The sequence below is a fragment of the Cygnus olor genome, chromosome 9 (assembly GCF_009769625.2).
Source record: "Cygnus olor isolate bCygOlo1 chromosome 9, bCygOlo1.pri.v2, whole genome shotgun sequence".
In the NCBI taxonomy this organism is placed as follows: Eukaryota; Metazoa; Chordata; class Aves; order Anseriformes; family Anatidae; genus Cygnus; species Cygnus olor.
Genome location: NC_049177.1, coordinates 16,423,863 through 16,448,000, shown reverse-complemented (window position 1 = coordinate 16,448,000; position 24,138 = coordinate 16,423,863). Strand labels below are relative to the sequence as shown.

At 38.6% G+C, this 24,138-nt stretch overlaps 2 protein-coding genes and 1 long non-coding RNA gene across 6 annotated transcripts in view; 1 reads left to right on the top strand and 2 right to left on the bottom strand.

The window, feature by feature from the left end:
* PSMD1 (proteasome 26S subunit, non-ATPase 1) overlaps positions 1-24,138 on the bottom strand; it is a 72,250-nt gene that overhangs the window by 29,385 nt on the left and 18,727 nt on the right. The window lies entirely within an intron of this gene.
* LOC121075033 lies at positions 2,361-5,325 on the bottom strand. The gene is made up of 2 exons (XR_005822688.1): positions 5,246-5,325; positions 2,361-4,141 (listed from the first exon to the last, which is right to left on the bottom strand). It is a non-coding gene; the product is annotated as an uncharacterized LOC121075033 (long non-coding RNA).
* On the top strand, positions 4,798-17,599 carry HTR2B (5-hydroxytryptamine receptor 2B). 4 transcript variants are annotated; one of them, XM_040567840.1, is made up of 4 exons: positions 4,798-5,559; positions 6,240-6,887; positions 13,175-13,375; positions 15,453-16,559. In XM_040567840.1, the coding sequence occupies exons 2-4, from the start codon at positions 6,578-6,580 to the stop codon at positions 16,331-16,333; spliced, it is 1,392 nt and encodes a 463-aa protein (XP_040423774.1). In that variant the 5' UTR covers positions 4,798-5,559; positions 6,240-6,577; the 3' UTR covers positions 16,334-16,559. The 4 variants fall into 4 exon arrangements, with proteins under 4 accessions (XP_040423774.1, XP_040423773.1, XP_040423776.1 ...); XM_040567839.1 differs by having other exon boundaries at positions 6,199-6,887; XM_040567842.1 differs by lacking the exon at positions 4,798-5,559 and adding an exon at positions 5,591-5,804 and having other exon boundaries at positions 6,199-6,887; positions 15,453-17,599.

Here is a 24,138-nt window from a genome sequence, read left to right as displayed (position 1 = left end):
ACGATCAAAGGAAAAATTTAAAATGCTCTCATATGCAGTTACAGCCTGCAATCTTGCTCCTGTGGCATTATTTCCAACTAGTAATCCAATTGAGGAATATGCTTAGAACGTGATCCCGCTCTCCTTCTGCTATCCTGAGGTTTCCAGCCCTCAGTTTGAGCCCAGCCACGCGAACTGCTGACTTGACATTCAGCACAACGGGGAGGCAGCTCTGCTGCTGCTGGAGGCAGTTTCCACTCCACCAGGACCAGACCCCATGCCGGTTCCCAAACCTACTGCACCCCTCCAGCTCCCTGCTGGACACCTCCACTGCAGCTTATCAGAGGTCACACTCAGCAACGGGCTACTCCTAGAGTTAGTGAGGGCATCTGTCATTACTGCAAATTAAACAGACGATAACAACGCATGAAAAAAAACAGAATAACATCTGGAAATTTAGTGGGCAGAAGTTTCACCTGCAGACTGCCCCCCTCTTAAAAGTCAGAGTAAAAACTCTAAGCTTGGAGTATGTTTAATATATTGTGAGGTCCAAAGCAACATATCATGGTCGTCTATTCTGATCTTCCCGTAACAGAGGCCAGTAATTCCATCCCACAAATTCCTACGTTAAAGGCTGAGGCACATCTCTAAACTGCCCATCTTTCTAAGATCTACAGCCCAATATCTATTTTTAAACCAAATTATCTTTAATGCACCGGTTCCTTCCTTTATTCCTAACACTGGTTTTGCTCAAGCAGTTTGCTTTTGCAATTACATTTTACTACAACAGCAAAACAACAAACGAACTGCCTGATTATTTCCTTCATTTTCATTTGAGAATTGCTCAACTGCTCCTACGTAAGCCATCGAAACAAATGTCAATGAATCCACACCCATATCCAAAAAACAACACCATAACTTGCTTCACTTTATCCTCTCTGTTATCAGGAAATGAAATTAAGCCAAAGAAGCTTCACAAGTTTTTTTTCTATAGACTTCTACACAGTAGCTGGCTACAGATTTGTTTCCAACCAATGCCAGGATAAGTTTTATTGTTGTGATGTTTGGCCTGCAGATGAAGAACTCGCTCCAAGGTTCAGCTTGGTTTGTTTGAGAAGCCATAAACAAAACCTTAAAAAAATCAGATGCACCAAGACAGTAATGAGAGATTATCAGCAAAACATAGCAGCTAGCATTTTATTAGTTTTACTCACCAACTGGTTCCTCTCAAAACTACCACAAGAAACAAACATCCTACTTAACTGAGGATTTTGAATCTTTACTGAAATGGACAGAACGCAAAAGCACTGGCTAACTCCTGCCCAGTGACCTCAGCTTTAGCCTCAACTTTGATCTACTTCTTAGGGATATTCATCTCTTGGGTATAATTAAATGTGAATCAAATATGACATTTATATATATGTATATATATAAATATTATATATAAAAGGCTGACACTTAGCTTTTAATTGCCCTTGAGTTTCTGAAAACTAAAGAAAGTAGATTTTTTTTTTTAAGTAGCTCTACTCGGAATCTGTAAGGTACCTAACTTGTGGCTTTTCTAAAGGTAAATTACATCTGCAGATACAAAATCATAATTCTTTACAGGATTTGCCTATGAGAGCCTTATTGGCATACTAAAAGATAAGAAACACTGTTAGGTACATTGATCGTTTAACTTTTTTTTTTTTTTTTGGTCCAAGAAGCATACACCCATACCACAAGACAAGCTAAAAGCTCTGACTGCCACATTTTGAAGCACTTAGTTTCTTAGATTACATCCCAGTTAGAATCACATTCAAATACCTTTGTGCAATTTACCCGCAATTTTATGACTTAACACATCTTGAAGGGTAGAGGATTATTGCCATTTCTATTTTAGCAATATTTGAACATGAAACCATGTTTATGCATAAAAGCTAGCATCAATAAGTAAATAAACAGAATGCTGAAAATAAACCATCAGATTGCTCTTGCAATTGAGACTAAAAATGGAAGTGTCTGAAGCATCAGTAACATGCATTTATTTTTTAGTCTAAATATTTAAGGGCTCTACAACTAAGTGAAATATGAAATGTTAAAGAACAAATGTCATATACATCTTTTAAACTCCTCATTAAGTCTCACCAGTCATATTTCATATTATTCAAAATATTTATAACTTTCTAAACTGTTGGGCAGGAATTAATCACTTGATACAGTACTATTTCTACACATCGCTTTTCTTGTCCAGTGACAAAAGGAAAAGCTTAATAGATATTTCATTTCATGCATGAATGAGTTAATAAGGGAGGAATGTAGACATCTAATTGTACAGTTTGCAGTCATTTCTGTTGGAGAGAGATGGACAGGGAACAACACAGAAAAAGTGCAGAGAGAAGTGCAACAAATTGACTTATTTCAGTGTACATTAAGCATGGGTACAAATCCTCTCTCCTCTCTTGACAAAAAGGATCCAAGTGATTCCCATGCCAGGAATTTCCTGCAGCTATCTCACGCAACACAGGCTCGTTCTCCTCAACGTCTTTCTCTGCAATGCCTCCTGGTTGCACACCCAGGACCTGCTGAAGGATGAGAACTTCTGGGAGGCCTCCCATCTGCCAGGAGGACCAGGCTGAGCTGCAGACCTCCACAGCATGTGAACTGGAGGGCTACGCACCTCCCGAACACCTCTGTCACCAGTGACAGCTCACGTCTAAAGTAGATATTGGCCCATTAAAATGCAATAGTATGGGTAATTTGAATACAGAAATAATAGCGGGGGAATCTATGCACGGTTCAAACATTCAGGTTACTGTAGACCGTCTTAGCAAGACCTAGGTTTTAATACAGGAAAGGGGCTGGGCACGGGGCCGGGCAGCGGCCTACAGAAAAGGCCTAGTCAGAAGCAGGCAGCGAAGAGCTTGCTAGAGATCTGTCACAGATACACAGGAGGATACGTTTCTCAGAAATTATTCAAGTCTGGGAAGGTTCAGAAAACATCACAAAAGGCAGATAAGCTCTCACCATCTGAAACGAAACAGCACACAAAGCAAGCTTACATGCTGTACAAGCCGACACATAACCAAACTCAACCTCATCCTCTGAGAGGTCCTAAGAAAATTCTTTTCATCTGTATTAAGAAATCCTTCCCCTTTCAATTAGATATGAATGCTTATATACAGCTTTCATCACACCAGTCTGCAGACAACAGTACAGCCTTCAGGTGGTGCTTCTAAGTGCCTCCCCCCTCCCAATTTGTTTAATTTAGCCATTTTAGCAGCTGAAGAGATGTTTTCATCATATAAATTACATTATAAAATCCAATGAGGCATTCCAGAGAAGTGGGAACGCTTGATTTTCACTTTGACAAAAACAACTCTTTAATGCAGCAACCTACAGAGATGTTTCTCAGATGTGGTTAAGATCTGTGAAGTAAATTTGTAATGCAGAACTCAAGCTGACAAAATTACGTTTCTCTAACTCTGATACTTCCCCCACATAGAGTGATTGAAGGATAGTGCTACTGTGAAAGACAAAATTTGAGAAGAAAAACAACTAAACCACTTTACAGATAATGCTTCAGAGCCGGCACAGGCTCACATCAGTACACGATGCTCACGATGAGCTGGTTTCTGATAGATGCGTTGTCTGTTTTTAAACTCCCAGAGCTTTTAACTCTGTTCTTTAAACTTGGAGATGTGATGTGAAGATCAGCACATGCCATATACCCACAAGAAGACCACTAAAGTTAAAGGATTAATCTATCTTTTACTATACTTCAGTGGTTTTACTCTGGAACTTTTTTTCCCCGCACATTCATTATGTAGACCATACTGCCAATATTTCTGTCACCAGAAAGTGGCAATAGTTCCAGCTGCTTTTCGGCACGGACAAAAATAGCTCCAGTGTTAATGATGAAGGAAAACAAGCTTCATCTGCACAATCAGAAGGAGTGAAAACTGGCTGTGTTTAATCCAACAGAAATTTTGGTAAAGATTTCAATACAGTTAAATTAATGCTAGGAGAGCCTTCAAGTTTTATAAAATAATACAGAAGCTGATTAGACAAAGTTGAGATTAAGGAAAACGGAATCCAAAAGCTTCTTAGTCCAATAGAGTATTGCTCCGTCTCCGTTCCTGCATTTGTATGTATTCATTCTCCTGCATGTGCTCTGTCAGTGCTGTCAGAGGTGACAATGGGGAGGTGGTCAGATAAGGAAACAATTACCATAGCTGAATTCATCTTTATTTCCTAAGATAGGACTTTCTGAAGGATAAAGATGTCAAAAGTCAATTGAAAATGAAGACACTGTGAAATCTTACCAAAGGTTTCCTTTAAGTTAAAAAAAACAAAAAAAAAACGGAACAAGTGATAACTACTTCACTGGAAGTTCTACTGTGCTATCTGAAAACATTACGTTAAATACCTCTGTTCATTTTTGACAGCAGCTTTCTCTCTTTGACCCCAAAGTAGCTGTACCCAAAAGAAGTTTTTGTTTGTTTGCTTTCTAAACAACTATGAATTGATTTGTAGTTCCTCGACGACCCAATTCCCAGGTTGAGCCCGGTGAGAGCACTGAGCAACTCAAGGAAGGTAATGGCCAGTAATACACCAGGGGCCAGACCATGATCTCATAGTCTTTTCTGGCCTTAAACTCAATGACTCTTACACAATTGTCCAGCTAATGTTCTTGGAAGTGAACTCTATTTCAATTTTTATGCAGCAATACATGAAGTTAGAGACTACACACACATCTGACTGAAAGTTGGAAGGTAACAAAAGAGAACGTTCAAAATAATAAGAAGCAGCTGCATGTAGAAAGATTGAAAGTAACAGCCCACACACTTAAAACAGTGTGCTCAGACTGTTTACATGGTGGTAGAACTTTTTAGGGTTAACTGTGCTTCCAAGCAGAGAGAGCTGAGGGAGAGCACGAGCGCGCATATGCACACACATGCTATCCTGTGTGTAGTTCCAATATTCCAGCAGGAAGGGTTCTTTGCAGGGTCCGCACATCCTGATACAGCTACGAGGAGCATACATTAGAGTACTGGAGCGCTGAATCAATTAACCCTCTCTGGCTTTTTTCCAGCCGAGCCCCCACTCATTTATTTCCCTGCTTTCAAGCACAGAGCTGGATGCGCTGGAATGAATCAATCACCAAACAACAGTAGCTGCGGACTGCAAGTTTTCCTAATGAACAAAGAAAATCGCACTGAGACTGTGCTAACCACTTAAATAAAGTCATCAAAAGAATGGAAGGGCAGAAAAAAAAGAATCTTACTTTTATCTTTTTTAAATGCAGCAAGAACATTTTTTTTCCTCCATTCAAGAGCTGGAGAAAATACCTGGATAAGGAAGATAGTTTTCCCAAAAGAGAAATTCTTAATCTCGGTGTGAAGAGAAACATAAGTGCTAAACAAAAGCAGGCAAAGAGAGACATTTCAGAAAAAAACAAGAAAAAAACAAATGAACAACTTGCTTTCTAGAAAACAGTGAAAAGTATCTTAAAATCCACCACGTGATGAAAAAGAAGAACAAATTACAAAGGATCATCCTGGATATAAAGTGAACTCCACTGAAATGCAAGAGAAAAAGGTAAGGCTTTCTTCACCTGAAAATTACAGCACATCAAATCTTGCCAGTACCCGAGTGTGTTCAGCTTAACTACACAACAACTGGTTTAGTGTCTGCTTGAACAGGGAAATGTAAGCGTTAAGTCTTCAGCAGAGTTGAGAGAGAGAAAGAGAGAGAGAGAGAGAGGAAAGGCTGTGCTTAATAAAAGCCCTGCTCAGATTACAAAAACAAAAGGAGGTTTACTCACCCCCCCCTTCAAGTAAGGGGTAAATTTAGATGTCTCAGTTCCATAAATCTTTACTGTCCCCTTGAGACTGTCACTAGTGTTTTATTGTCTACAGCTTCCTGAACCTCACCTGATAAATTAGGAACTGTAGACATTAAAACCAAAGCCTCATACATCATTTCTGAAGATATTTTTGGGGTGACCCTCCGTGGAGAAATAGGATTCTTAATAAGGGGAAATATGGGAACTGCTGTCTGCCTACGCACACGCTGCTGGAGACTAGACACTAGGGAGAGGAGGAGTTGCATACACACAACGCGAGCATCTGTCTTTGCATCAGTTTGTACTTACAAAGAGCAAATCTACGTACGCTATAGCTAGAGGGAACCGTTTGGCATCCAAATTCGTCTTATCACTTTTTTTTTCCCCTACAGCAGTAAAAGACGGGAGCTAATGCACTGCTTACTTTTCTCAGCTATTGAATTCTCTCGTGTGATCGTCTGAAACCTGAACCTCACTCTAAAGGGGACACCAGACCACTGAACCTGACTGGCCAGAGATGGACACAAGATGAGACTTTCATTTTTAAGACCTAACTGCGCTCAGCAAGGCACGGGATAAAAAAAAAAAAATTTGGATACCAGCTCTGACATGGTTACTGTGGCTCAAAATAGCAGATGACCAGTTTACCATACTGACCATGCTGGCCTTTCTTCAGGACCATCCTGGACCAGAGAGGCACAGTGAACTCTTACACCGTACGCAATTCCTGCCCAAAATACGGCTCCTGAACACATTCTGCTGGAAACAAACATGTCCCATCCTTTACATTTCTTGAACGGGTCTGGAGCTGACAATGGATCTTTGTCACCTCTCCCAGTAACAGGAGAACCCAAAGAGAACTACCCAAATGACGAGCAAGGGAACAAAGTGCGTTGGGCGGCTTTACTGATCCTCCTGGTGATCATCCCCACCATCGGGGGGAACATACTCGTTATACTGGCGGTGTCTCTGGAGAAAAAGTTGCAATATGCTACCAACTACTTTTTAACATCCTTGGCAGTGGCAGATTTGCTCGTGGGACTGTTTGTGATGCCGATTGCCCTTCTCATAATATTGTTTGGTAAGTACAGTGCGTTTGTTTCATCAGGCAAGCATACTGGGTACAAACTTGGAAGTCTAATTTAAACAGAAAATTTGTTTGCTCTCCACTATTATAATCTTAAAAATCACTTGGACGAGGGCTCCAAAATCTTTCCTTCCTCTAACTATAATATAGTCTAATGTCTTTATGGAAAGTATACCCACTATGGCTGTTCTTTGTTTTGAAATAAACCATTCAAAAAGCACCTGAGACTTAGAACTAAATCGGACAGGGACATGGGAACATTTGTGCAGTCGATCATTGTTTTTAATAGCTTCAGCACAATGTTGTTATCTGTTCTACTGGGTATTACACTAGTTGCAGGCAGTCTCCTTTTAGAAATAAGTCACCAAGAATAATGATCTGGGCTAAAATAACTAAACTGAACAGTTTTTGAACTTTTTAGGATTAAGAGCCACCTGATTTTATCTTGGTATCGATTCCATACTCCATGAGCAGTCAGAGATGGTTCCTGGAAGCATCAATGTCAAGTTTTACAAGTCTCAGTTTCAGGGAAAGTGTTTTTCTCCTGCCCTAGGAAAAATGGTTTGTAAAATGTCCCATAGAATTAATTCATCTGTCAAGCCACGGCAGCCTCGATCCATCCATGTACCTGATCTTCAAGACTCAGATTCACCATTCAGTCTGGCTCACGTGGAATAAAATATATATATTTTTATATGATTATACACTGGTGTAACATTTTCCTTCTACTTAGTCATTACAGAAGAAGAATGACTTTTTCATATTTTCTCATGCCCAGCTTTATTTCAAATATTACTTTTGACACCCAATCAGAAACAGCTCCATGGAAAAGTGTCTTTTTTTTTTTTTACTCCTGAAGTTTCTTTAAGAATATTTTTCCCCACCTGTATGATACTAGAATAGACAATTTAAAATGCAATCTGATATCGTTTTTTTTTTCGAAAAGCTTAAGGATTTACAGAATTATCTTTAAGGTATAGATACCATTGGGCTCTAGATAATGAAAGGCTGCAGGAGTTCATTTTTCCTTTGCTAGATCTCTAAGAGTTGCCTAAGCAACAAGCAAACAACTATAAACTTTATTTCAGAAAGTGCATCAGTAGCTTTTGTTTGCTGCAGAAGACTGGTATCACTTTAACAAATATGTTTATTCATTAAATGACACCGAATTTCTGTATACTACAGACTGCTTTGCCCTTAACAGTCTATGAATTGGAGGGAAGAATTCAGGGTTGATATCATAAAATAGGCAGATTTTTCTTTATTTCAAGCAACAGTTTCTACAAAGATAAATGAACATATATAACCAGGACTGTGATTTCTACCTTGAAAAAATACCATTGCCTACAAAAAAAATTGATGTAATGTATGCACACATGTGCACGCGTACAGGTGAAAAACTTATGTATAAATGTAGTAATACACGGATACTGTAAGTGCTTAGCTCCTGCCAAAGACCTCACTAATGAAAAGAAAGAATAAAATTATTAAGATAAAAAGCACTAGTATTTGACTAGCAATCAATAAAAAGAGAGGGCAGGTTCTGGGCTTTGTGAAGGTGTGGGTGGTTTCTTTCTTTTCTTTTTAAATTTTGCTCGACTAATAACTCCCTTTCTCTTTAACTTTATAAAGAGACTATTGCTCCTTAATCTCTCAATTAATCCAGTGCAAAACCCTGGTTACAACAGTTTAAAGCATGCTAGGAATCTTACAAACAAAAGCATCTTTCACAGTGCAGGAAATATACCAGAAAGCAGTAAAATTAGTTATAATTAACTAAATGAGATTGTGACCAGCCTTTCACATTTCAGTTTCAACCACTGCTATCTTGCATTTCTCTCTGGCTCCCAACCAGAAAAACTGCTTTGCCTCTTTACCAACTGGCAGAAGATGCTGAGGTGTTTACAGAAGCTCAAAGCACGAGCAAAACATAAGGAGTTACTGGAACGAAGCACGAACATACTTCTGAGTACATAACAAGTCTAAATCTTGAAGCTACATTATCCAGATAACTGCTTGAACATAGAATAATAATTGATAGTCAGAAAGCCAATTAACTCTGGCCTCCTGGCACTTTCACACAGGAACGTTTCTGTTATAATGAAATAGCTGTGTGCAGTTTTTAGATACAGAATACAAATATTATGCTTCAGATGAGACTGATATTTAATTATGTGGAAAATATTTGAGGAAAAAGGTGTGAACTAAAATGCGGTCTCATTAAATGATTTTGGAAAAATTAATGTCACAGTGCTCAAATTCAAAATCTACTACAGCTATTGGCTTCATGCCCTGACGATAGGCTTAAAGAAAAACCTTCAGAAATAGGCTGTCACTGTGATAAGCAGCTGCTCTTTAAAAAAAAAAAAACAATCTGTAACTAACTCACAGGTATAATACTATGAGCAGCAGATTTCTTCTTCTCAGCAGTGACTAAAACGTACTCCAGTCTGAATATACACTGCAATTTTGATTTAAGAATACGAGTGTCAGAACATACAAACAGTTCATTGTTTTTATTGGTTACTAAATTCTTCTCATGTCTTCCACAAAAAGGCAGGCGTGTTAGGAAATAATTGCATTCTCTGAAATCTAGCTTTCAGAAGTTACCAAAATTTATAAACACACAGAACTACCAAAGAAATACCAAAGCAAAACAAAAACGTTGCTATTTATCAGATGGCGAAATTAGCAAATTCTTAAGAAGTAGCCTGTAATTTGCAAAGCCTGCAGCAGGAAAAAGTCTGTTGTCCATGCCTTCATAGGCAGTGGTTTACTTGCAGACAGGGTATGTGCCACCTTTTAAATTATATTCTCTTTTCTCACGTACATCCACTTCAAAATCAAAAGGTAAAGCTGTGTGTCCTAGGCTGCAAACCCTAATTTTTGAAACCTGTCAAAAGCAATCACTGACAATCTTTCCCCGTTATTGATTCTGAACCACGGCAAATCTTTCCTTCTTGCTTGTGGAAACAAGAACTTACTTCATTGATGGCTACTTCCCAATATCTCAAATCTAAAAATAAGTAATAAAACCAGGGTTTATTTCCAGCAAAGCAACTTTGATAAAAAGAATACTTCGGTAAAATTCAAAAAACAGCACAACGGTGAAAAACCACTGCTGACACTACAATTGGAGCGGAGAAATAAAGGCAAGCGGCCATGGGAGTGCAAAAGCAAAGCAACAGCCCAGAAACCCCAGGCCTATGAAGTCCCCAAAGCTGAATGCTGCCACGAGGGTGAACAACAAACATGCAGACCGCAAACACACCCGCATCAATTTGAAGATTAAAACCTAGTCTTGGATCAGTTGGCAATTAAAGTATCAGATTTCCTTCTCAGTGAAAACATTGTTGTCTAAAAGCAACAAATTGACTCCTGTAACAAAATCATTTACAAGCAACACATTTCAGCTGCCCCTACAGCAAAAGAACAAACCATTTCCAAGTCTGTTTAAAGATCTCTCAACCATGCCCATGCACGCACACAGTAGGTACTTTCTCCCAAGCCTTCAAAAAAAGCTTTTGGCTTATAGCAAGAGCAGCTCTTCTATACTGTACTTTGTTTTGAGGATTACACATTTCCAAGGTATTTCCTATCAATAAATCTTTCTGGAAATAAATATTCTATTAACCAAGGGCAGACAGTTGTGTTAAAAGCTCATCTTACTTCTCTTAAGGTGCAAGACAAACTTTAAAATACATATTTGATCTTGTATTAACTAGAAATAAGGAAAATAATGTGCAACAGCAGCGCTGCTGCATTTAGGAGGGTCTGAGACCAGGATCATAAGGACTATCATTTTATCTTATACCACCCAACAGCTGGAGAAAGCAAACAGGTTTTCAAGCCAGCACATTTGTCAGCTAACCCAGGCATTTGAATAAATAAATAAATTGAATCCACTAGTTGTTAAAATCAGCATTTCAATCCCCCAGGAACAAAGAAGGTGGAGAATCCCAGCATAGTAAACCATTTAATGCTTTGTTTTTTCCTCTACAAGTGTGGATCTGTAATAGGAGAATCAGAACTTTCAACAATCCAAACTAAGCACGGCCTGTTAGCAACTCTTATGTACTGCTTTGACAGGACTTACCCATTTTACCTTCAGCCTGAATTATAAAGTGGGAAAACACGACTGCTTGTTTGTTCTAAAGGGTCAGACATGCCTTCGGGGTCCTGAGGTGAAATTAATGTCTGCTTCTTCCCTACTCCTGAACTAACAGAACAGGCAAACAATAATATACACAAGGAAAGCACAAAATCGTAGCCTAGAACAGTATGTCCAGGGCTAGGCACAGAGCTTCTAACACGTGTACAACAAAACAAAGTAAAAGTAAAATATGAATCCTGGATGACTAGGTGATTCTTCAGGACTTACAGGTATCAGAGTTTCACTATATACATATATTTTTAATTAATAACCATATTCATCAACTCATCAGCTACTGCATTTACCGTCTACTCTGATTTTGTACGGATAAAATCATCTCACACACACAAATATAAGAGTACATAATGCTATAACCACAAATGCAGTAACTTACTGTCTTCTGCGTGCAGTTCGAAAGAAAAAAAAAAGACAAAGCTTTCTCTTTTCAGTTATACTTCCCAACTAACAAACGCCCTACAACTCATCAAAGTTGCTCTGCGTCAGGTAGCTGTTTTAATACATCTATACTTAAAAGAAAAACACTTTCTGTTGCGAGGTATTTGAGGGATTTCTTTTGCAAAAGGCAAATTAACTGCAAACGGAAAGAATTTATTACGCTGCAATTCTCCAGAAAGCAAAGCAGTTATAATCCAGGGAGCAGCACGTAAGCACTCTCAACAGAAGAAGTGTTAGCTCCTCATTTGAAATCTAGCAGTGTTATCCGTGTGTTCTTCAAGATGTAGAGTACGCTTTCCATTATTCATATTTTATCTCAACTAATCACTCATCATGTAAGTCAAGAAATAGTTCTACTTTTCTGGAGTGAGCAAGAACATTTAAAACCCATCAAATCAATTATTTAGCTGTTTTTCTTTTTTATTCTGGCTTGCTTTCTGGTTGCGTGAACCACAAAACATTTTGATTTCCTTTTTCTTGTTGTTCAGAAAGGTAACGCACTTCACTACCAGTTAAAAGTGCAGATAGAAATCATGAACACGAGTAACTATTTCAAAATATACTAATTATGACTTTCTCATAACTGTATGACATTTTTTGAAGCATAATTTTAATTAAAATATCTACTTTTGGAAATACGCAGCTAGATATTAAAATTCACTGGTTAATGATTTGAAACTAGACCACCCCTCTTCCTTTTTGCCTCATTTTCTACGCCATCCTCACCTGGAGTCCCCTGCTTTGGGGATGGGTGACGTCCAGTGTAACGCTTCATCGACCTGTTCTCTTTATCTAACAGGAAAGGTTTCCAAACATGGGCAGCAATGCAGAAAAGTACATACTGTGTTTGTCTTTATAAAATTTTCTGTCTTCTGGGGCTTATTACTCAAGTCAAGGTAGCAACATGCTGTTTCCATCTATCAGTCACATTATGAAAAAATGTTTTAATGTCAAACTGCTGCACCATCACCACATTGACAGGATCAAGCATTACAACATTCCAGCTCATTTGGCATTCTCAGCATGCAGATCTGTGTATTCAGAATACGGAGATTAAAAACAAATTTTGTTACAATTGTCTTTTTTTTCCTTAGTCATCATTCAACAAAGAACCGAGTTCTCTGACAGTACTTTTAATGGACCTACTCATCAAGCACAGATGAATTTTATAAGGAGGGAGAATTTAAGCAAATCCATCAATACCATAAGAATACCACCCTTCTGCAACACTGAACACTACAAAACCTTTAGCTTGGACCCAGTGCAGGTGACAGACCATATATTTGCTATAAAGATTAACATGAGAGACAGGTAACTACTGTCAGAAACAGGATAGAAGACTGAAAATCCAAATCATCCTTCTTGGAAAAAAAAAGTGCAAGATTTTTTTTTTTTTTTTAATTCAGAGTCCTTACCACAAAGAGATTATGATCTAAAATGGACAGAACAATAGGGAAAGTTTTATTATACACAAACAGCCTGATCAGTATGATGGCACCAACTATGCCAACTAGAAGTCAACTGAAAAATACGACAATCCAACTGAGGTGGTAGCAAAGGTCAGTTTCTGCAGAATTATGAACTCTAAGGGTACTGATTCCAAGGGGAAAAAAAGACAGCGAAAACACTCTCTCAAAAAAAAGATTCTAACGAGTTTTCTGTTCTCTTTCAGATAATGCCTGGCCTTTTCCAACTGCCTTGTGTCCTATCTGGCTGTTCCTTGATGTCCTCTTTTCCACAGCTTCCATCATGCACCTCTGTGCCATCTCACTAGACCGCTATATTGCGATTAAAAAGCCAATCCAGGCTAGTCAGTACAACTCATGGGCTACAACCATCATCAAAATCATCATCGTTTGGCTCATTTCAATAGGTATGTGAGGCTCGGAGACTGGAAAAGCAATACAGAAGCTTTTCATGTCCAAAGCAATAGGTGTAAGCTGGGCACAAAGACAAATTTGACAAAATACTATATGGTTTGCAGACCGTAACACCTGGGCTGGCCTAAGTCCACCACTTGGATCATGCGTAGCTACATCAAAAATCTGCCTGGATAACTGCTCCTTATCAAGCCTATCAGAAAGGTCAAGGACTGAGTGGGTATAATCAACATAACTCTTCATGGTCCCAAAATTCCAAAAGTCAGAAGACAACATCTGCATGGCTAGCATGTCTCCTGGGAAAGCAAGATTTCATGTTCCTGTGGAAACAATCTAGTATTCTGTCCCAAACATAATTTTAAGTCTTGAGTATATGCTGTTAAAAAACAGTGCCTTACTTACAATCATCTCATGAAACAAATTTTAAAAAGGTTAATTACTTGCACCAAAGAATGAAAGGTAAGTGAGCAGCTGGCAACATTCACACTGAAGACTGAGATGTACTGGCAATATATCATACAGAAAGGCTACCTTTAAGCCAAAAAAAACAACAAACCAAACTGTTGATATAAAGGATGCAAACGTATAAACATTTATGATATTAGCATCTCTTTGTTGTGCGTGTAGCACATCCTTTGCCTTCAACGCTTAAAAAAGTCTTTTAAATGAGCTAGGAGGTGAAAACATTGAATTCAAGTAACTAAAATGCATAGCAGGCAGCCACAAGCATAGTGCTGTTATGCTCTCTATGCAAGAGGAAGAACAAAATTATTCCAGATTACTTAAGGCCAGTGACGCATACAAGAATAGGTACATCCATCTTCTTGACTTAGACATACGTGCCTAAAACCAGAAATTTCAACTTGAACAAAATTCTGGAAGAGCTGTGAGGGTGACAGGAGAAAAGACGTATTTCTGTTTTATCACAAAAAAGGAAACTGTTAATGAGACAACACACTTACAAGCTGACCTTTTAATACCCGATGTATTGTTATTAATCAGTGCTGTACTTTTAATTTCTTTTTATCTAACATGAAAGTACCCTGCAGCTGAGCCAAATTTCTCCAAATCAAAGGTTAATTTGATTCAATCCTTGTTTTAAGCATTTGCTCTATCTGAAGGTGTGCCTCCACTTAAGAAAGGGGTCAAGTGGTTGAAGGGTAAACCGTTTCGCTGCTTGCTGCCCCTGACCAACTTCGGTAAGCAGAGTAGCAGAGGACTGCAGTAAATACCTACATCTCTTTAAGTGGTATCAGGAAACGTAGCACAAATAACCTCCACCAGACAGCAAGGAACCTGTTGTTTTCATTGTAATGTCAGACTGCTGGCAAATGAAGTGTTGACTGTAATTTAGTGGTTGTAAAAAAATCATTTAAAAGACAAGACTGCTAACATTTTTTTAATTTTTTTAAATGAGCAGTGAATTACAGAGCTCACTAGCTAGCCTCATTTAAACACTCTTAAATATCCAAGAGATTTTAAACAACAAATCCGTCTCAAATACACACACTGCATAATTCTGGCATCTATTTAACTACTTGTATATACCAAAGTCAAGCAGGGTGAAAAAAATCAGCTGTGTCCAATCACTTGATGTCATTAAGATAAGAGGGAAAGACAAGTTTTATGTATTTACAGAACCAGACTTCAAGAAGTACAATGGTTACCTCAAGAAAAAAAAACAGGGGGGGAGAGGGAAGGAGGTGGACAGCATTAGGGAAACTCATTTCAAGGGAGGAAAAGCCATACTAATCGCAATGACTAGAGTCAAAGCAATTCATATGCTTTACACTTGAGAAGTTGGCAACTTCATACTGCTTCCTCAACCTCTAAGGGTTAGTCCCAATCTCGTTAAAAGGGCAATTCTGTTAATGCTGAGCTTGCCAAGTCTCACAAAGTACTATTTTCCCAATTACCCACGTGAGGCCCTCAAACAACTCATGTTTTCTCAGTAACCCTTGTGCTTACTCCAGAGTTCAGGAATTCTTTAGAGACCCTGAGGCTTCAGACCCAAGAAAGGAGAAGGCAAGCAATTACCATGTACTGAAGTATTTGGTTTTTCTCCTCCAGGTATTGCTATTCCAGTCCCTATCAGAGGCATTGAAGATGGAAATGGCAACTCTACAAACATCACATGTCTTCTGACGCCTGATCGTTTTCATGACTTTATCCTATATGGATCAGTGGCTGCATTCTTTATTCCCCTAGCTATCATGATAGTCACTTATTTTCTGACAATTCAAGTGCTACGCAAGAAGGCCTACTTGATCAACAAGCCACCTCAACGTTTGACTTGGTCAACAGTGTCCACGGTTTTTCAGCGTGACCCAACACCTTCCTACTCACCAGAAAAGGTGGCCATGCTAAACGGCTCCAGAAAGGACAAGACTTTGACCAACGATATGCCCATTTGCAGAATGTCTACAATTGGGAGGAAGTCTATGCAAACCATAACCAATGAACAAAGGGCATCAAAAGTTCTTGGGATTGTATTTTTTCTTTTCTTGTTGATGTGGTGCCCGTTCTTCATAACTAACATAAGTTCAGTCCTGTGCAACTCCTGCAACAAGGAAGTTTTTCAAAAGCTCATGGAGATATTTGTTTGGATAGGATACGTTTCCTCGGGAGTGAACCCTCTTGTCTATACACTCTTCAACAAAACATTTAGGGAGGCTTTCAGCAGGTATATCACTTGCAACTATCAGACCACAAAGCCTGCCAAGATCCTTCGGAAGTGTTCCAGCAGGATCTCTTTCAGGAATTCCGTGACAGAAAATTCCAAGCTCTTTGTTATGCACGGGATGAGAAACGGGATTAACCCCATAATGTACCAGAGCCCAATGAGGCTGAGGAATTCACCTATCCAAGCATCGTCAGCCATTCTGCTGGATACATTGCTGCTCACAGAAAATGAAGTTGATAAAACAGAAGAACAAGTAAGCTATGTATAGTGGAATGGCAGCCATGTCCATATCATAGTATTACTGTCTGTATTATTCTAGGTAACTGTGCTATAAGAGGTCATAAATACTATTGTTTTATTTATGCAAGCAATATCTTATAAATTTATAAGAAATCTTCGCCTCCCATTCCATGATAAACAATGACTATTGCAAAACTGTATCCTACAGAAAAAGGGAAATAAATAAAAGCTAAATCAATGTGAGTATCTAACTTCAGTTCTCATCATCTACAGTCTCTTCATTTAAACCTACAACGGTTTACTCTGGTTTACTCAAAACAGCACACACGCTCACTGCACTGCGTCCTACAGTTCCACTGATGAGACTGCACATTCAAATGCAAGATTTTCTTTTTCTCTGTATGGGGGTATCACAAGCAAAATCACTAGCTCCAGAGACCAAAAAGTGCCTATTCACATTCCACAAGCAGTAAAACCTTTTTTTAACAAGGTGACAAAAAATAATAATAATCCATGTGTGGAAATTATCCCTGTGGTTTTACTGTAGGGAAGCCAGAATCTCTTACCCTCCTGAATTTCATCACCATTACTCTCACATACAAACAAGCTTGGCATTATCAAATTTGTCACAGAAAACTGGCCTTTCTTCTTTTCATGCTAAGAAAGTGAGAGCGTTTAACTAAAATAGGGCAATTCCACATGAATGATCATAAGTAAAACAGGACAGGCAGTGCCTGGAACATCCCTTTAATTTATACGAACGAAGTTCCTTTTTGTGGCTTTTAGAACTTCAGTAGAAGATGTCCATGATCTGCCAATTGCTTTCCGAAGAGGCAGCAGGGATGAGAGCAGTATCTAGACCTGTATACGTTAACTGTACAGCTTAGCTCAAAAGCATTTCATTGGACTAATACTGTAAGATCGCAGGTCCCATCCTGTACTCTCTCAAGCACAACACCGGTAAATCTCATCTTCTGTGAGAACACAAAATTCATAGAAAGAATTGCTTTTCACAATCCAGAAAAGCTAAGATTATCATCTAAGAAGTCAGGAGCTTTTGACAGTCCCAGACCATATCCCCTTTGGGAAGGGAAATCACATTTCCCCAAAGTACTGGAGTTCTTACAGTAAGCAGCCAGTTCACCATTTGTTCCCCTGTAGTTTCCATTTACAGTAGAATTTTCAGCCCAAGCTTTGTTTTCATTTTTAATGTTTTCAGAGCTCTTTAGTTACACGCTTAAATTATGTACAGCAAAAAGCTTAGTTTTTTATCCACAGAACAGAAAGTACTAAAGATAACATGTCCTTCCAACATTTATTTATATATATTTAATTTAAAACATATGCAAGTTCGAAACAGAGACTGATGTAACAAATACCAGAGTGTTCCAGGAGAAAGTATTAAAAATACTTTTGTGGTACTTACAGTAATTTTGCTCCTTCCTACCCTTTTTGGAAATAGTCACTAGCCACTGGAAGTTAGAATAAGCTCTTAACTGCTCTTACACCCTTTCAGTAATCAAAATCTGTTCAACAGGATCCTGTAGTTAAAAGCCAGAATTGCTGCTTTGCTGTAGCTGTAGCAGATGCCTATATCTGAAAATATTTGAGAATCAAAAGCCTTTAATAAAACCTAGATTACTTTAAAGCTCTTAGGGAGTAGTAATAAAAAGCAAAGGAAAAAAAAAAAACCCCAAACTTCCAGGCATATAGCTGAAATCTTCATGTATTAGTATCCCACCTACACGAAAAGCAGGAGTTCTGGAACCAGGTAGAAGTGACATGGTAATCACGGTCAAAAAAAAAAAGTACAAGCATTATTTGCAATGAAGGAACCAGCCTTCATAAAGAAGAGAAAAAGTCAAATGGGCACAGCACTTGAGGGGTTATTTCCCAGCAGCCAGAGAGGAAAATACAGTCATCTTTGAAAACTCTCCTGCTTCTTAATAAATCCTTGCAGATTAAACAAAAAACTTTTGTACAATAAGCAGTAATCATCTACTTTCAGAATGAAGATGAACCTCCAATTTAAAATCCCTCACTTCTTTCCCCCAAGACAACTTCTTGGGCTAACATTACCACACACGAATAGGAAGAAGGGGAAGGCCAGAGGTACGGCTCCAAACTGCAGATAGATGAGAAGGAAAGCCTGCCTTTCAGAAAGACACACTGCCCCCATCTGCTGATCTCAGTGGCAACAGCTCCCGGTCCACCCAGTTTCTCAAAAAAAAAAAAAAACTAGACCTCTCCAGAAGTTGGCAGAAGCAGTAGAGAGGAAGAATTGTGAGGTCTGCTTGTTGAAATCTTGCAGCTGTCCTACCTTCTTCTCCCCAGTAAATGTATTATCGAGCTCAAAAACCAAACACTCTTTAGTGTGTTCTTACAAGAACAACGGGAGGGATATCCTAAACCTGGGAAGAAAACTACACTGGATTAACAATCCCACCATCAGCAACAATTTCAATCTTCCCTTTGCAGCAGAAACATCACAGATGGCTATCAGCATCTGGAAAGAGGAAGAGGTAGCTTAGTCATCTTCTGGGTGACCCTGTGTTCTTGTACAACTGTCAATCTTCAGCGAGCAACGACAGCAGGAGTAATTTGCTTTAAGTGTTCCCTAGAGAATGATTCCAAAGCCTCTTTATAACTTAGGGTTGGACTCCAAGGAACAGAAAACCCTGAGAAGGTCTCACCCAGCAAAAATGTACTTTGCCAAGCCAGCACACACGTTTCTCAATTTTAATAACCAGAAATAGAAGGTCACCAGGTTCCAGCTACTGAATTTAGTCAGCAGCAAAAGCTAAATTGAGCCATAAACCTCAAAGGGACCAGTGACTAACCAAAAGTCTAGCCTTCCTACCAAAAAAAAAAAATTCTCCATGCACAGAAACACATCAGCAAGAGAACATGCACATTCAGTTTAACATGGTAAATGCTATTGTTAATGCTAAATGCTATGTTAATAGCACAAGCAATTTCTCTTTTACAAAACAAACAAGCTGCGAATTCAGGCAGCAATCTTGTAAAGTATACACACAGAGAGAGAAGAAAGATGAAGATGCAGAACTATGAAATAGGAAGACAACACAACGTACAGAAGAGTTCTTGTTTTGGAAACTGTATCTACAAGAACAAGTACGAACAAAGACTCCCTTCCTCAGCAAGACATGATGAAAAATGAAAAAGGTCACTGCAAGCTACTGTAAGGAAGCACAAATTGGTTATATGGTAACTAAGGATAATATGTTCACGCAGAACAGATGGGTGAGACAGGACTACATTCACTACCATCATCTCGGTACACTAATTGCACAAATATATAAAATATATTTTTAAACGCTGGTTCTGAAGTGAGAGTATTTTTATAGCTTTGAGATTCCTTCATAAAGATAGTGCTGTAAGTTATAACTGATAAAAGATTTGCAGTCACTTCTTTGCAGAACACAAGACCTTTTAACGGGACATAGGGGTCATACACTCCCCGTTTTTACCAAAAAAAGACTTGGTCAGAAAGTGCAACATTCTTTTCTCTGGAGTGAAGCGTTCTCAGTTCTTTCAGAATTTAGCCCAAGCCAGCCACCTGACCAGCTCTATGGCCCCTATATACCACAGAAAATAACAACTTACAGAGTACTTAGTTGAGTTTTCCTCATTATTACAGAAACTTGTAATCTGGTACATTTCACTTCCTTTTAAGCTACTAGAGAAGAAAGACAAAAGTTAAAGCTGATCTGTAACATGCAACCACTATGGGAAGAAATTTTAGAAGAACAATGGTCAAGTGTCTTTGTTGTTGCTGCTGCTGTTCTTCTGTTAATTACTTAAAATACATTAGGAGAACATTGACTATGTAATTAAACAAAAATTAAAGCACAGACATGGACCTGTGCACCTCAACAGTCTTATTGAGAGAAAAATAATGGAGTTTGAAGGCTAACAGGATGAGTGTCTTGAAATGCAAGTAAAGGGAATACCGTAAAAAAACTACACACACCACAAAAACAAACAAGCAAAAACAATCTTTAAGCCTATGTCAGCTAACCTCAACTATGGTGATATAAAACACATTTTAGGAAACCAGTCCCCAGCCATCCATGGTTCTGTAAGACTCAAGCCTTCAGTTCAGATTCTGTCAGAAAACTTTCAGGCAGCCAGAAAACAAAAAATCATTCACCACTCGTCTCGTCTTCTCCATGTGCAAAACTGCTCCTAACTGCATTACATCTGGCCATGCTAATGCATCAAAATTCAGTTAAAAAAAATAACCCAGTGTTAAACAGAAGTCAAGGCACTGAGAAGACAGACTGATGCCATAAAGCCGCTCACTAATATTATAATGCTGCTCACTAACAGACAAGAGGCACACTGATTTCTTCACAGATAACATTTTCCTACACTGACTTCTTGTGGAAAAATCCACAGCACTGCAAGCTGGTTTGAGAAAGCAAAAGCATTATTCCCTTAATCTTTCTGCAGGCTGTCATATGCAACATCAGCCTTAAAAGGTACAGAAATGCAAGCACAGTAAGCCTGGAAAGGGCATACTGAACAGCTTGGGACACCAGAGCCCAAAAAGGGAGGCTGCTCACCAGAGCTTTTCTGGCTTTGTGCATTAAAAGCTAGAACCAGGAGTCCCAGAGTTCTGTCCAGTTCTCAGGACATACTTAATGCCACCATGAAGCATTAGAGTTCCTTCACCATATTCATAAAGATGCTCGCGTACTGTTGCTAAGAAGCACTCTGTTGTTTCGCTTCCCCTTTGGCTCTTTAGGTAACCATCAACACGGCAAAAACAACAGTCAGCAGAGAATTGATTTCCATATTTTTGCTTTGGCATTTGGCATCATGGTGCTTAATGCCAGTGTCAGTTCCTGTGAGGAACTGTTTTCTCCAGCTGCAAAGAGAGAGGCATTTGCCCTGCAGAACAGAAGAAGCAGTTTTGTTTATTTTTAAATGGGAAGCTAGTGAAAAAGTAGGAAAGATGGCTTGCTGAAATGTCCTTTTTTATTATAATTATTACTTTTAATAATTCATGTCAAACCCAATTTCTCTAGCTACATATAAGAGTCCAAGCATCCAGGTATTCAAGCCCTCTCCAAGCCCTGAAAAACAACATCATTCTCTTAAAAATAAGAAGCTTTTTGTTCTCCGAAGGATCTTCTTTACAAATGCTCCGGACAGGCGACAGCAATGCATTTCATTTGCAAATTCATTAAACTCTGCACAACAGACGAGCCTTTTATTCTGTTAGATGCACATCAATATTCCCTAATAAAATCCAACAGGAAGACTTTGCCATAGAAAAATAACATTAATCAACTTAACTTAATGGCTCAAAGCATCTCAGCATTTTTGATGACTTAATTTGAAACTTCGCTTGAACAGTAGTTTTAAGGCAAATTTAAGAATTTTGTGATCTGAAAATCTTAAGTAGGCTTACTCTAGACAACGTGGGTAGTATTTTTAGGCCATAAGGGGAGAATAACTTCCTGAAGGAATACTTTTGAGTTTTCAGTAGGATATAAACAAGACTGAAGGAACTACCTCAGGCTTAAGCCAATCGTTAATTTACCTATCTGCACAGGCATTCCAGTTTACAGTAGAAAGTTAAAACACTCACTGAGATTTTCAAAAGCACTCAAGTAGTATAAGGCTCTGAGCCCTGTTTTCTCAAGTAAATAAAATCTCATCCATACAAACAGTCTAGAAGATAAAATAGCAGATAAAGAGTTAATGCAAGATCTCTTTCTGTATTGTCTGAAACAAAGTATTTGTCCAATCTGATTGTACACCTACAATATTCCTTACAAGTTAGATTAGTTTTTCCAGAGATGCTAAAGAACTTCTCCAGAGCACTTCAGTTTGGTCAGTGAATACCACGCCATGACATCTTACACAGCTTTCTTTCAAGTTTTAGATCTGCAGATAAAGGAGACATTTTCAAATCCAGAAAGACTTCAGTGAAAGTCTACAGCTTCCTCTGATTTTAAAAAAGATTTCTGTTACTTTTAACCTGTCATTGAAAGGGGCTCCTTATTCTCCTCCACCAAGTCTGAGGATGATGACAATAAAATGGGTTGGAGGGTAAACAAAACCCTTTTAATCTGTTCTACATGAGAATTAACAAGCAGGTATGTTACACTAAATTCCTCCTCTTCACAATTAATGCACTGAAAAAGTTCACAAGCTAGAATGACTGACTCATACTCAGGTCCCAAGAAGATCTGCCATCTGCCTGCTGTGTAAAGGTACGCTGCAGTAGTTGAACAAAACAGATTGTCCAAGTCTTATTTGAACAAATACAAGTATCTGATCTGTGTTTGCTTTAAAACAAATGCATTTTTTAAAATATCAAAGACCCAAAAGAACACAAAAGAACACAAAAGCAGGAAACATTACTGTTTTGCTTGCTTCATCCTACACGGATGAGCTGAAGGTAAGCCGCATGCAGTGCTCCACGTTTGGGCTGCCTACACCTAGCAGCTGGTACTACACCTTCCTTTTGGGACTCGCTAGAGGCTGTATTATTCCCTCTCGTGCCTTTAGCTTTTTCCTAACAAGGAACTGACAAGGCTGCACTAAGGCAGCAGCATCCCACAACCCCTGTGCCTTAGGGAGCTTTGTTGTAATACTCAGAGCCACACTAAGGTCCTGCTTCTCTGTGTTTCTTACTCCCCTGGACTTAACATCTGCTATAAGAGCAATTAAACCTTTTCAGTTGATGCTTTCAAGCCCTGTCCACATTGAAGCCTTCTACCTAATCAGTTCTGTTTTATCTGTAGAGCTTCTAGCTCCTCATTTTACCTATAAACTAAAGGTATTTAAAAACACTGCTTCATTGCCCTAACACATAACAATTTAAAAATAAAGCTGACTACATAGATCAATCGCATACCAATCTGAAATAAACGTCCATTCATGACCTAAAGTAGTAAAAATTAAGATTAAAAAAAAACTTTCCGTTTTTATAAAGTAAAACACCAGCGTTTTCCATCTCATGATAATAAGCAAAAAAAGGCTGACCGGAAAATACAAGCATATTAAATTCTGTTTTCCAGCAGCCATGCTAAATATTTTATAAACCACTTTCAAAAGAAGAAGGATTAATATATAAGCATCAGTAATAAAGTAAAATTTGTAGTCTACGATCACAACAACCTACTGGCACAAGTGGCAGAGCTGGCAGAACAAAGACACATTACACTACCCAAGTCATTACATTTCTCTTCTTGCTATTTCACCACATAATTTTGTACAGCCCTGTTATCTGCACTGTCATCCCCAAATATTGCAAGCTTTATCCATGTCTCCATACCATTTAAAAATAATATTTTACTTAAATGTATCTCCTCTAAGAGGCAGTCATTTTTGAAAAAGAGAAGTCAAGTCTCAGGTTTTTATACCACGCTATTTTGACAGTCTTACAAGCTGTAAGAAAGAAGAAAGAAAGAGACAGTTTTAAGACAAGTGTCTTGTATGAGAGCATTTTCTGATGATTTAATACAGTGGCATGAAAATGCTCAGTCACAAGACATATACCCCGTGCCTATTTTTTGTATGGCACTAACCAAAGACAGAAAAAAGGTACACCAAGTCCTAGAGCTTCGGTTTTGATGCCCAGTCTATAGATCTGTGACTGCTTCTGAGTAGTCAGCAACAAGTAAAGCAAGACTGCTGTCAAGTAAGCTTTAATTCTATACACATGAACCCCTGGAAAGCTTTAGGGAGCCCAAGAACAGAAAAAGGAAGCTAGCGTTGTGCTATATGAACATAATGTATTCTCTCATGGTTGCTTCTGCGTTGCTCCGAGAGCACCATGTCTGCAGACATTCA

Coding starts and splice junctions, on each gene's coding strand:
- HTR2B (XM_040567842.1), top strand. CDS start 6,578: ATGTCCCATCCTTTACATTTCTTGAACGGGTCTGGAGCTGACAATGGA. Junction 6,888..13,174: donor CCTTCTCATAATATTGTTTG/GTAAGTACAGTG, acceptor GTTCTCTTTCAG/ATAATGCCTGGCCTTTTCCA. Junction 13,376..15,452: donor CGTTTGGCTCATTTCAATAG/GTATGTGAGGCT, acceptor TTTCTCCTCCAG/GTATTGCTATTCCAGTCCCT.